This window comes from Calidris pugnax, unplaced genomic scaffold (genome assembly GCF_001431845.1).
Source record: "Calidris pugnax isolate Ruff unplaced genomic scaffold, ASM143184v1 scaffold32, whole genome shotgun sequence".
Lineage (NCBI taxonomy): Eukaryota > Metazoa > Chordata > Aves > Charadriiformes > Scolopacidae > Calidris > Calidris pugnax.
Genome location: NW_015090783.1, coordinates 4,806,530 through 4,818,619, shown reverse-complemented (window position 1 = coordinate 4,818,619; position 12,090 = coordinate 4,806,530). Strand labels below are relative to the sequence as shown.

The 12,090-nt window shown below is 37.1% G+C and overlaps 1 protein-coding gene across 3 annotated transcripts in view; it reads right to left on the bottom strand.

The window, feature by feature from the left end:
- ADGRD1 (adhesion G protein-coupled receptor D1) overlaps nt 1-12,090 on the bottom strand; it is a 152,300-nt gene that overhangs the window by 115,932 nt on the left and 24,278 nt on the right. For all 3 annotated transcript variants that reach the window (XM_014962568.1, XM_014962561.1, XM_014962577.1), the window contains 4 exons: nt 11,450-11,567; nt 10,422-10,532; nt 8,638-8,713; nt 5,083-5,224 (listed from right to left, as the gene is read on the bottom strand). In XM_014962568.1, the coding sequence (XP_014818054.1) occupies nt 5,083-5,224; nt 8,638-8,713; nt 10,422-10,532; nt 11,450-11,567 (447 nt within the window). The remainder of the gene's footprint in view (nt 1-5,082; nt 5,225-8,637; nt 8,714-10,421; nt 10,533-11,449; nt 11,568-12,090) is intronic.

Here is a 12,090-nt window from a genome sequence, read left to right as displayed (position 1 = left end):
CTGTATCTTTATGGTTTTGGTCTTAACCAATTACCAATGCATGCACCAAGCTGTAGCAGTGAGTTTGATGTGAGTAGCTCTCCAGTAGGAACACAGCCTCTTCTTTTGGTTCAAGTCCACCAAGGGCTATCGTAAGTACAATGCAGTCAGATTTTCAGCCATAACACACATTGGCTAAAGATGAGCAATGGTTACCATTCTTGACCCTCTTCCCATTTCCCTTATTCTCACTCCAATCCTCCTTGATGGGCTGGAAGTGTTCCGGTCTCTAGAACAACAGAGACTACCACATACTACAGCCTTATGCAAGCAGCAGGCGTATAAAGGAAGCCAGTAAATTTAGAGGAAAACATGTGTTCACACTGAATATGCTGCAATTACAGGCAATACTAGCTCTCAATTAAGGTAGTTAATTTTTCTTGAATTACAGCCTCTGATAGACTTCAGAAGAGCTATAGAAATAAAAGAATACAAATATATAGAGCAAGCTCTTCTCATTCTTTGTGCAGGTGTATATTGACCGACAAAACTGTATTAATACAAATATTCAATCAACAGCATAAAATATTTAATTATTTTAATGGCAAAAAGGCCCTCTATGATCCTCAAACATCACAGGAAAAGCTATTTTATATCTACAGAGAAGCAAAATGAGAGTTGCTTTTCACCCCCAGCTATGTCATTGTGGATAGAAACAGCAGTGGCAGAAAGAGCAGAGCCTCAGAATGACATGAAGAATAACACGCTTAATCACTTTATGTTCTTATGCAAAGAAGTTAATTTTAAGTTCCTTATAAAGTCTTCTTATGAAACAATCTTTCTAAAGCTGATAATATTTTCATAAGATAAAAGAAAGAGTAATGGAAAAAAACAATTTCAGGGATTGTACGACAAAAACTGTTAGAATAGTGACAAAACTCATACTATAAGAAGTAAAACATACATGTCTATTCAATCCACGGGGATTATTTACTACTTACAAAGAATTGGGATGACTTATTCATCCTGATTCATGAGAATTCCTATTTTAAGTCAGAAAACCATTTTCCACTAATGGAAGCTTGACCAGAAAATGTTCTGCCTGCTCTGTTAGTAGAAAGAATGTCAACCAGCAACACTGGTCCCATAAGAATCCAGCTGCGAGCCTGAACTTCAAGGCCTAATGGCTGTAATTACTGATGTCCTCTTCTTATATCCTCTCCGACAGAGGTGAGTCTGTCCTCTAGTGTCCCTAGTCCTTGCACCCAGAAGTTCACAGAGGATGCATCAACTATGAGGGGACTTCGGAGCTCCTGTGCTCCACAACACCAGCTTAGCCACCAGCCCATCCCCCAGGCTGAGCACCCATCTCTTCTGTGCCCTTGGTCCCCAATGCCCCACCCTGCTCTCTAGAAAAGAAAGCATTAACACGTCATTTATAAATATTCCCTGCATGCTTACCTAATTGATGAAATATTAGCATCAGTTTGTAATACCTCATGTTTCAAAAAGAGAGAAAAATTTAATCATCTCATGAGCTCCTAAAAGCTACATTAAAAATGCAGACAATTCTAGAGGAACCCAGAGAATCCTTGCCCAAGAGAAGATTTAACTAATAGGGAGTTAGGCTGTGGAATGAATCAAAACTTCACAGAGCATTTATCAAGAGGTGATAGTCAGTTCACAGACATTCTCTTTGTAACTATTTCCTAACATAGACATGTTTTATTTTACTCCCTTTTGTTTTCTGTTGCTCAATGATTGGCATTTTTCCTATATACACAAAAAGAAAAAGAACTAAAGTTTTACTATGCTGTGCCAAGCATCACTACAGTCAGTACAAGAACCATATTCTCCTTTCACTCTTCTCATTTTTCTACTTGTGCAATCCAGTAGACTCCACCAGAGTAGCTATAACTAAATCAGAACAACTGAAAAAAGTCAGACTCAAATTTTTATAGAGAAAAACTATTTGTTCAGACTTATTTTTTTACTTTGTTCCACATAATGCTCTCAGTTTAAGAGAGAGGGAAGTAATAAGAAAAACAAACAGACAACTGTAAGAATGAGATTGGTCTCCACTTCAAATGTTTCTCTCATCATTATCTGCAAGCAGTACTTTAATGGATGAAACAAGTTTCTAAGCCAGATTTTATGCTCTTGGTTTGATCATTATATTCAATCATAAACTTAAATAAATAGCTTGACTGTTACTCTTTATTTTAAATCACATTTTAACATGGTGACCTTGCAGCCAGAATTTCCTTAACATTTTAAACTCTTATTTCATGAGTGATCATACTCAACTGAACGACAGAGACAGAAAGGAGCTGTGCTGTTATCCTGTGAAAGATTTCAGACATGTAGTCATTTCCAGATCTGCTGAAGTAACTTCACTTAAATTTACTTGTGTAAATTTGCTTAAGTAATTTACCTAAGTAAATTCACAATTGTCTAAACTTATATTGTTTAAAATTATTCCATGGAATTCATTGGAGCTTTTTAAAATCTACACAGATTCCACATATAAGATACCCAGAGGCATTTGGGTTGGTTCTGATGCTCACTGATTCATATCTTCTCTTAGCAAATTCACACCACCAACAAAAAAAACATCCAAGAAAGGCAGCACAGATAACTAGATGTATTCCCATTGCCCAGATTTCAAGGTATTGCTTTATTAATTCTCTTTAAAAACTTTTACACCTAGTTCTCCTTTTAAACACCTCTTCTGACTCTAGATTACACTCTTCCACTAGGAAAACAATATAAATTAAATATGGCAAACAAAAACTTAAGTAAATATTTTATCATGTCAAAACAGATTTTCTATTTGAACATGTCTGATGATTCCAGAATGTTTTGGTATGTCAAAGTTTTTAGCATTTGGATTTTTCACACATGATTTGAATTTTAACAGGAATTTTAGAAAACAAGGTAGGAAATATACAAAGTGCTTCACTATCAGATAATATTAGGTTCCAGAACAAAGACAGAAAATCTCAGTTGTGTTTAATTTTGATTTGAAAAACACTGGAGAAATGGATATTTAGTCCAGCATGGGGACCAGTTTCTAATTCAAGTCCACAAATTGTTCAGGGGTTGAAAATGCAATGAGGTTATGAATTTTCTAAATGTACTTGTGGAGCAAAACTTGATTACATCTCAAACTTCTTGTCAAAGTAACAGGATGGTACCAGTTAATAAGATATAAAAGTGAGACAGTTTATTACTGGAGGGAGTAGGCAAGTGGGTGAAGATTTCCTTCCACAAGGTGCACCTTTTGTGCTTTATCCATCTACTTTCGGAGCTGTACGTGTAACAGCAAGATCTAGCACATCTATTATCCCAGTACAGCTTATTGAATAGAGTTTAAGATCACGCTTGCTATACATTTAGAAATATTTCCAATATTTTCCCCCTTAAAGTGTTAAGAACTTTAAATACAAATGCATTGACAGGTATTTATGGACTGATTCCAGGCAGCACTGAGCCACTTTTTCAATGCTGTTAAAACAATGGGATAAGTTTCCTTATTTCTGTGAGGATTTGAAAAAATATTATCAATTTGAAAAAAAAAACCACCACAAAAACTCAGACACACAAAGAACTCCACCAAACACCAAAGTCAAGTCACACCTGAACAGGGGTTAGGAGGATTAAGACCTGAATATTCCCCACAATGGAAGTAACCGTAGAAATATTATGGTAGATAATAGATGGCTGTGTCTGAATGCATTGCCCATTAGCAATAAGAGCTGGAAAACAGCCGCTCCCCTAATGCACAGTATAAAGCACACACTGCTCTCAGTAGAGTCTGAAACTCCCAATCAACCTGTACCTGTCATACACAGAGTACATCAGACAGACATATTCATACCATGTTCTCATGGATTCTGCTGACTGAAACAGAGACAGGTGATAAACGTAAAATTTCTGTCTGTATACCAAGACTGCAGTGGTCTTCATAGTGAAAGTTAAAGAGGCATAAAGAATAAGACACAGGTTTGTTTAACAGCCTGCTAGTAAATCATACTGAAGCAGGAGGAGGTACCTGAATAAAGAAAGTAAAGTACATTTTATAATTGATCTACACAAAATACAGCCGTCACTTTGCAAGTGCCTGCCTCTAAGATGCCACTAGAGACACCCAGGAGAGTCCTTAGTTTGGAAAACTGTCAGCAAAACAACACTTTCCATTTCTATGCCTTAGGGTTTTTTCATATATTTGTTTTCTGTAGCCTACTCCATCTTTATCAGAAGCCCAAGAGGAAGAAGATAAACTGGTTTGAAAACAGCCATTGAAAGAAAAATATGATAAAATATTCAGAAGATCATTTAAGACATGTTTTCTAGGAAACCCAACTATTTTCCATTCCACTGACAAGACAAGAAGAGATGCCTTTTTCTCCAAGAGCAAACAAAACCAGCTATTTTTCCAGTATCTTGCTGGAATACGCTAATTGGGTGAAATTGAAATGTCTTATCAAAATTAATCAGTTTGAAAAAAAACCTGTCTTCAAGTTCTCTTGTCTGTTGTTTCTCAGATTCAGAATGCCCTGCTCTCTAGAAAGGGCAATTCACACTAGAACAGGGATTTGAACCTGCTCCACTCCTACTCTCAGGAGACTTTCTGCCCATTGTACTTGTATTTGCCCTTGGAGGAGTTCCTTCTCTGGGTTTATTCATGAGAACATTCAAAACACCTCAGTTATCTCAGTGTGGATTAAGACCAAAAGCAAAAACCATAAGTGAATTCTTCTTTTTGACAGCTCTAACGAGAAAGTGGTAATTCATACCATCCTATTGCAGATTGCACAAACACATCCGTAGAACAATACATACAGAAAGGCCTAAAGCTGTACTTGTCATTTCACCTCCTTTTTCAACATGTGCACTAATCAGCCTTTTGCAGTGATGGAAACAGAATTCATTGAAGTGCAATGGTTGGAAAAACATAATATCATAGTCACAAATGCCGTTTGAATTGCTACTAAAAATGCCCACAAAAATTACAAGACAAGCACAAAGAAGTCTTCACAGATGCAGAAGTTCTGAAGAGCCCTGACAATAGCCTAAACTAGTAATTTCCATTTCACTTACCAATTTGTGGGTGAGCTGGATGGTAATAAGAGGCGATCCTGACAGATTGTGGGACAACTTGGGCAGAGGTTCCACTTTGATAGAGATAAGATAACTGGTTGCTGAGATCATATAACCTTTGTAGGCAGCAGCTTCAGCAATCCTTGGAAAGAAAGAAATATATTAAGAAAGTAGAACTACAACATCTTTTTTATTTCATCCACCACACTCACAACAACAGGAACACAGACCTCCTTTTTCCATTCAAGTCAATGAATTTCTATAGGGGAGCAAGATCTGGCCCCAAAAGATCCTACTGGACTAGAAACAACAGCTACAAGTTAGAGGGAATATAGACATTAGGAGACTTGATATCTTAAGTATTCCTGCATTCTGCTCCTCTTTTGCAAAGGTTTGGAAGCTTGCTGAACGTGCTTTAGATAATGAGAACCCTACAAACTAAGGGATCTAAAGCTAAAGCAGAGCAATCTCAGTGAGAAGAAAACCTGGGGCTGAGCGGGGGAGGTGAGGGTGGGGGTGTTCAGACTATCAAATTAAACATACGTATTACTAAGACACATTATATAATGCATATAAACACATACATAGGGAATACTTTTAGAAGTACCTTATAGCTTTATTTTGAAAAATGGACTGTCTGGTAGCTTTGTTAGAGAGTAACTCAGGTCACAATACAAACAGCTGAACCTGACTAAAAATCTGATTAGCCCAGGCAATGTTTTTTTCCTTTCCTCTGCAGTATGTAGGAACCCTTTTATTTCTGCTTTCAGCTAAAACTTATGACTTTGGCATTTTTGCACATTTAGGAGTAACTAAGATCCATTTGGCTGTAGGGTAAAGTTTTTTACACCACTAAGAAACTGCGCAGGAGTAAAATGGTCTCTGTCGTTCCCCTCTTCACCATGTGAATGATGGTATTCGCTACGAGAAATATGAGCCACAGCAAATTAACCACCAGTGTCGGTTTCCAAACATAGCACACCACTGGAAGGAGCCAGTTTACAAAGCACATTAAAAAAACCCATTTATTTACATCTGCCACCTGTTTGCAATGGTTTCTTATTTTTCTTTTAGGAAAAAAAAAGAAGTGTCAGACATTAAAATAACTTCATTCAGTTCCTCAGCAAGGTCAAATAAGACAGACCTCATTGAGCACAACCCCAAGCATCAGTTCTTAGTGCTGACGACAGAAAAACATCAGTGTCAGAGGTTACTTCTGCTCCCAGTAACTAGCATGTGATTTGAAAATTCTTAGGGCTGAATTCGTTACTCTGATATGAGAAGTTTAGAGAAAGACTCATAATGCTAAGACTACTCTGACATTGAGATTTCTCCTACACAGATAAGAGGATGGATATTTTTTTCTAAACCCATTTTCTGTCATTTTAACTTTAAAGATGTTAACGAATTTTGAGGTGTGAAAGGACTTCAGCACAAGCAAGAAACAGTGTTTCTGTGTTTCCTACTTGCATACACAAGCCTTTCTTCACCATGGCCTGGGTCTTAGATGGCAGTGAGTCTGTCATCCCATTACCTCCAGTGAGATTACTACAGATTTACACAAACTGTATATGAGCAGGAACAGAACTGGCTCAAAAACTTTTTGTTTCTTTTTTAAAGAATCAAATCTGACTCCCCTTAGAAACTGCTATTTATGTAGTCTGAAAATAGAAGTCATCTGTCTGAACAGCACAAAAGCTCCAAGAGTTTTAGTTTTAGCTTTCCACCGCAAAGGAAAAAAAAAATGCCCTTAAGCAGAAAATGGACAGGCTTCAAATTACAGGTGTTCAAGTAGCCCAGTGCTAGAAGGAACGTAAAAGAAAGTATTTAAAACAAACTACTCTGCAAAAATGTTGTTATTCTACTGAAATATAACCAGAAATGTTCTAACAGTACAGCGCAAAAAAGAAAACCAAGCAGGAGAGAACTGCATACTTATTTTTAAAGCATTTTTTGAATACCTGGGGTTTGATTCCACACAGGAAAATTTCTAAACAAGCATTCCTTGTATTACTAGTTTTTGGACAGATCTGCATCTAGAATGTTATAGATGTGATTCTGTGGTGCATTACATTCTCCAGAAAGTTCAAGTAGCTTGGATTAGTTATCGAAATCTAGGAGACCTTTCTTCTCCAGTGTCTTTGTGTTTTTCATTGCAGCAGGGCCAGATCCTCCTCTCTCAAAATCCTTCCTCAGAATCCTCTCAATATCCCTCCTTCTCAAAAATGAGTGATAAAAATACATACAACTTGGCAGAACAGGAATGAGTCTCCCCGTTGTCCTATACCACAAAATTCAGAGAACGTACACGAAGATGACACAACTTTTGCTCTATCAGAGCCCCAGGAGCTGGAGACCCTGACAGTGCATTAGAGCACAGTGTTTTGACATGCAGCATCTTTAATCATACCATGTTTGCTAAACTTTGACCTAAGTGAAGACCATATTAATTCTCATTCTCTCTTTGAGAAGTTGAGACTATAGCTTTTTATCTTAATAAATTGCACTGATCCTCCTGTTTGAAAAACATAAGCTGTCATAAATTCTTGCCTCTATTTGTTCCTGTCAGTAAGAAATATTGCACATTAATGAGATGGTTCCTTTACAGCCAGCTGGTAAGTTCCCTTTTTGAGAGAGAACAAGGTAAACAACAGTACAAGTTGCTACTTGATTTAAAAATGCTATTTAGCAATAGCTGTGTAATTATCTCAGTGTGATCAGTCTCATTACAAATCATTACTTTTTACCCTGAAAATCACAAATAAGTTCCCGTGATCATGACCTTCCATGTAGCTGTAAGTAAAGAAAGGGAGGCGATCCCTGATACTCATGACAGCTGACATGCCACATCTTTCCTTCTGCTGTCATAAACACCACACTGAAAATCAGATTGGAAAAGACTGAAAGTGTAAACTAATCCATGTACCTAGTGTAGATCAAATAAAAACATAAAGTCATACCAGCTTAAAAGGAAAGTGTAATGATTTACATGAATGGCCTTGCAAAACTCCCAGGGGAACTGTATTGCCAAAAGGTATACAGCTCTGCATTTACGTTATCTTATCTGCTAATGATTTCATTGATGCAGCATATAAAACAAAACGTCTTTTAAGCATTGCCTTGTCTCCTGTTGTAAAATTACCTTACAGGTTTCTAGGATTAGGATTCAGATTTTATCTAATGAGAGACGTTATGTTTTCTTACTTGTTTCATTTAAGTGCAAGCTTTATCTTTATATGTGTCAGGAGAAAAGATGTAATTTCCTTTTATGAGACAGATTAAAATTATGAAAATCTAATACCATATATTATGAATGGAAGGATAAGACAAAGAAAGATAAACATGTCGCTACGGAAATCTATTTTACTACAACAAAGTAAAACTTATAATGTAAGCTTTAATCTCTCTCTAGTTAATGACTACATGTCCTCAATATTGCAGAATCAGGATTATGGCTCGTAATTTATTTACAGTTGATAATGACATGACTGTTGTAAAGTGCATCACTAAGGTAATAAATAAGCTGTTACAGCATTAGAGGTCGAAGATACTTACTTGGTATCCAAAGGGTTGATATTATGAAAGAAATAATGCATGTTATGGTAAAGCAGACCAACAATGGTAATCCAAGCTGTGAAAAAGGAACAGGAGTTATTGCTCAGAGCAAGTTGTAAGCAAGAAACACTTCTCTCCTAGGCCTGAAATTTCATGTTAAGAGCCTTGACTTGTGTAAACTTTCATACCATTGCTTTCACAGATTTCCGATTATTCTTTTAAGTGAAAAAGCTTGAACACCTTTCAGTATGGCACAGGAGACAAATATGAGAAGTAAGGATGCCTGCCCTGTGCACCTGTACTTCCAAAATAAGTTGTTGAAGTAATCAGTTGTCAGTTATAAATCCCCTACCTAGCACCAGAAAGTGTGGATGACATACCAGACTCAATATCTCAACGGTAGCTACAGTAATCTAAAGGCTACTTCACCACCTATGTTAACTGGCAGTTTATGAAACTCAAACATGGACAACCATTTTCCACTTGGTTGTCTGTTTGCTGCCTGCATTCCAATTATTTATGGGTTCTCCAGCATCTGAGTAAAGAGACAGATGCGTATTTTCTAACTGTCAGCCACACAGATGTCTTTCACTATCCCTTTTGCTGGGTTCCAAATATTTATAATGTCAACTGTTTTAGGTGGAATAATAAATTTTTAGGTTAGCTCGTTTGGACAGTGTAGAAGTGTGGCCTGAAGGCTGAAATTACTCAGAAGCGAACTTTAGCTGGAAAAAGAGTTAAACATTTAATGGGCTGGATCATTTCAGGATACCAAGCATAGTAATGTTCTGAAGAAAGAAAAGTATCTGCATGGTGAGAGACTTTTTAAGTGGGAAAGGAAAAAAGTCCTCTCAGATGCTATTTTTGGCATTGCAAGTTGGTTTGCAATTATAGTTATTCAAGCCTCAGAGCACTTGCAGTGAAGTCTCCAGCCAGAGCCCCCTGCCAGCGCAAAGAAACAAAGCTGTCATCACAAATCAGGTAGACAGTTCAGTAATTATTGAAGTCTTTCTCACTGCAGGTTACCTGCAGCTGACTTCGCACTTTGTGAATAGGAACCAACCCTCCTTCAACAGAGGTGACTGCAGAAAGGTCTCCGAGTGTGTAAATTCTGTGGGTTGCAGTTTAGGGCACGTAAGTCAGATTTCAAGATGCAGGGAGATGTTTTTGTAAATAGGTTCCTTCAATCCCAGATTAAAAACATAGATAATTAAATTCAAACATGGTTATTTTACAGTCTTGACTAAAGCTTCATATTTTTTGCCATGCCTTGCTTTTGAGATTATTAAAATTTTAGCCTAGATACAGAGTTCTGCCTTTTTGCCTTGACTGTAGTTTACATCTTCATTCTGTTTCTGTAGCTGCTGTTGCTTAAAGCTGTCATTTTATAGTTTAATTTCATACAACATTTTAAGAGCGATTTTGCATGAAGGAATAAGTAACACCTGATTTGGCATCCCAGAATTTCTTAAAAATAACCAGTTCAGATGATTAAGAATAATTTATGGCTTCTCTGATATAAAGAGATGTCAAAATTAAATGGCTTCAGTGTCTGTGGCCCTACTGTATTATTCAAAATTAATTCAAGTAATATGAAAATTCTACCACAATAATAATTCATTAGTATGACAGGATAACTACTGCTTCTTTAGAGTCAGCACGATCAACAGTGATCAAAGTGGTTACTTGGGAAAATAAAGCAAACCGAAACCTGTTTTCAAGCAAAATCATTTTTGGATACCCTGTTCACATGACTCTGCTCCTTCCTTTAAATTTTTCCTTACCTTTTTCATGAAAAGCTTCACTGGGAATGGAAATATAACTCTGTCCTTGAGATGGAAATCGATAGTGGGACAAATTCATAGTCTGAGGATGCATTTTGACCAAGCTGTAATCTGTGTGATAACCCAAACAAAAATATGATGAAATCAAGACTCTGCAACCTACTTGACTATGTAACTAGGCTTCACTAATAACTATTGCAAGTTGAATTTAAAACCCTTGATGTTTGCAGAAAATATAGTAAATTCCCTGAGTCCAAAATACCTTTAATATCTGACTTCTTTATGATGGAGAAGGTGGTACACGCACTGTTAATATACCATGGATCACTTCACCCATGCTCAAATACTGAGCTTACCAGGGCAAGCAAAACAGATGGATAACACACTCTTCTGCTGACATTTGAAGGCATTATTTCAGACCTCCAATGCTCCATTTGAGAATGCCACTAAGAGAGTGCATGCAGTGATTAATGGTACTGGTGACTACTCAGGTTATTTGTCCCCTCACACAGGTCTCAAGGCAGAGCAGAATACCAGAATAGATAAATTACCTTTGCTACCTGTAGCATCCAAAGACACAGATGAAATTAGAGTGCTAGGATGCTAAACAGCAGTAAAATAAAATTCTCCTAAAAGGTCAAAACGATTCTTGTTATTCGCAATCTCTTGCAAAAACCTTGCAAAAATTAAGATTTGTAGCATCCAGACATCTGCAACTTCAGAGTGCTGCATAAGAGCTGTAGGCCTTTTAACTGCCTATTAGTATAGCATTACTAGATTCATTTCATAAAATTCATATTCTAAACCCCTCTCCAAATAACCTCAAGGAAGTTCAAGTACAATCAGAGCTGATTACCTCTGGACTAACTGCACACTCATCTTTCTACAACTGAAATTCTGTTCTGTATTCAAAAGAGAAAATTACCTGTTTTGATTTCCTCCTTCACGTGGGCAAAGGAGGGGCTGCAAGCGCAGAAGCCTTTAGAACACCCAGACAGTCCAGAGAGAACATTTCTGCTAAAGCTTACCTGCCACAGATGACGTGCCCTCAAGAGTTAAAGGCAATGAATTTTCATCCAAATTGCGTGTCATGTGAGCCATCACACTGTCAATAGTCTGAATTAAACTTCCAAATACATGAGCAGTCTGGAGAAAGAAGAAAGAAAAGGCTCTACAACAAAAGAAATTGCAGTTCAGAGCACAAAATGCCAAGGTGCCATGTTAAATTCCTGTGACTCATCATTCAACTCATCTTCATCCAAAGTCAAACGTGACTTCCTCCACAATTTTTTCCACATACAGCAGATAACATTACACAAATTGAAGCCACCCAGAGCCTGACCTTATAAAATGCTATGTTTTATAGAATGTCTTCAAATGACTTTCTGCTCCCACCAGCATTTGACAGTCAATTATACTGGGGATTCAGCAGAATGAGGACAAGAACTGAGCAGATTATTTTGACAATATATAAACATTGGTATCAGATCTTTATCAGAATATAAACTGAGACACTACAGGTCAGCCGTGATTTTATTTTTATTAAAATGGTCCTCAATATAAAGCTACTTTGAAAGTGTTTATGTGTCCCATGGAAAACGACCCTCTAGGATGAAACCTGAACCGTGAAATCTCAGGGTGAAAGATGTTTCAATGATAAAGAAATCGA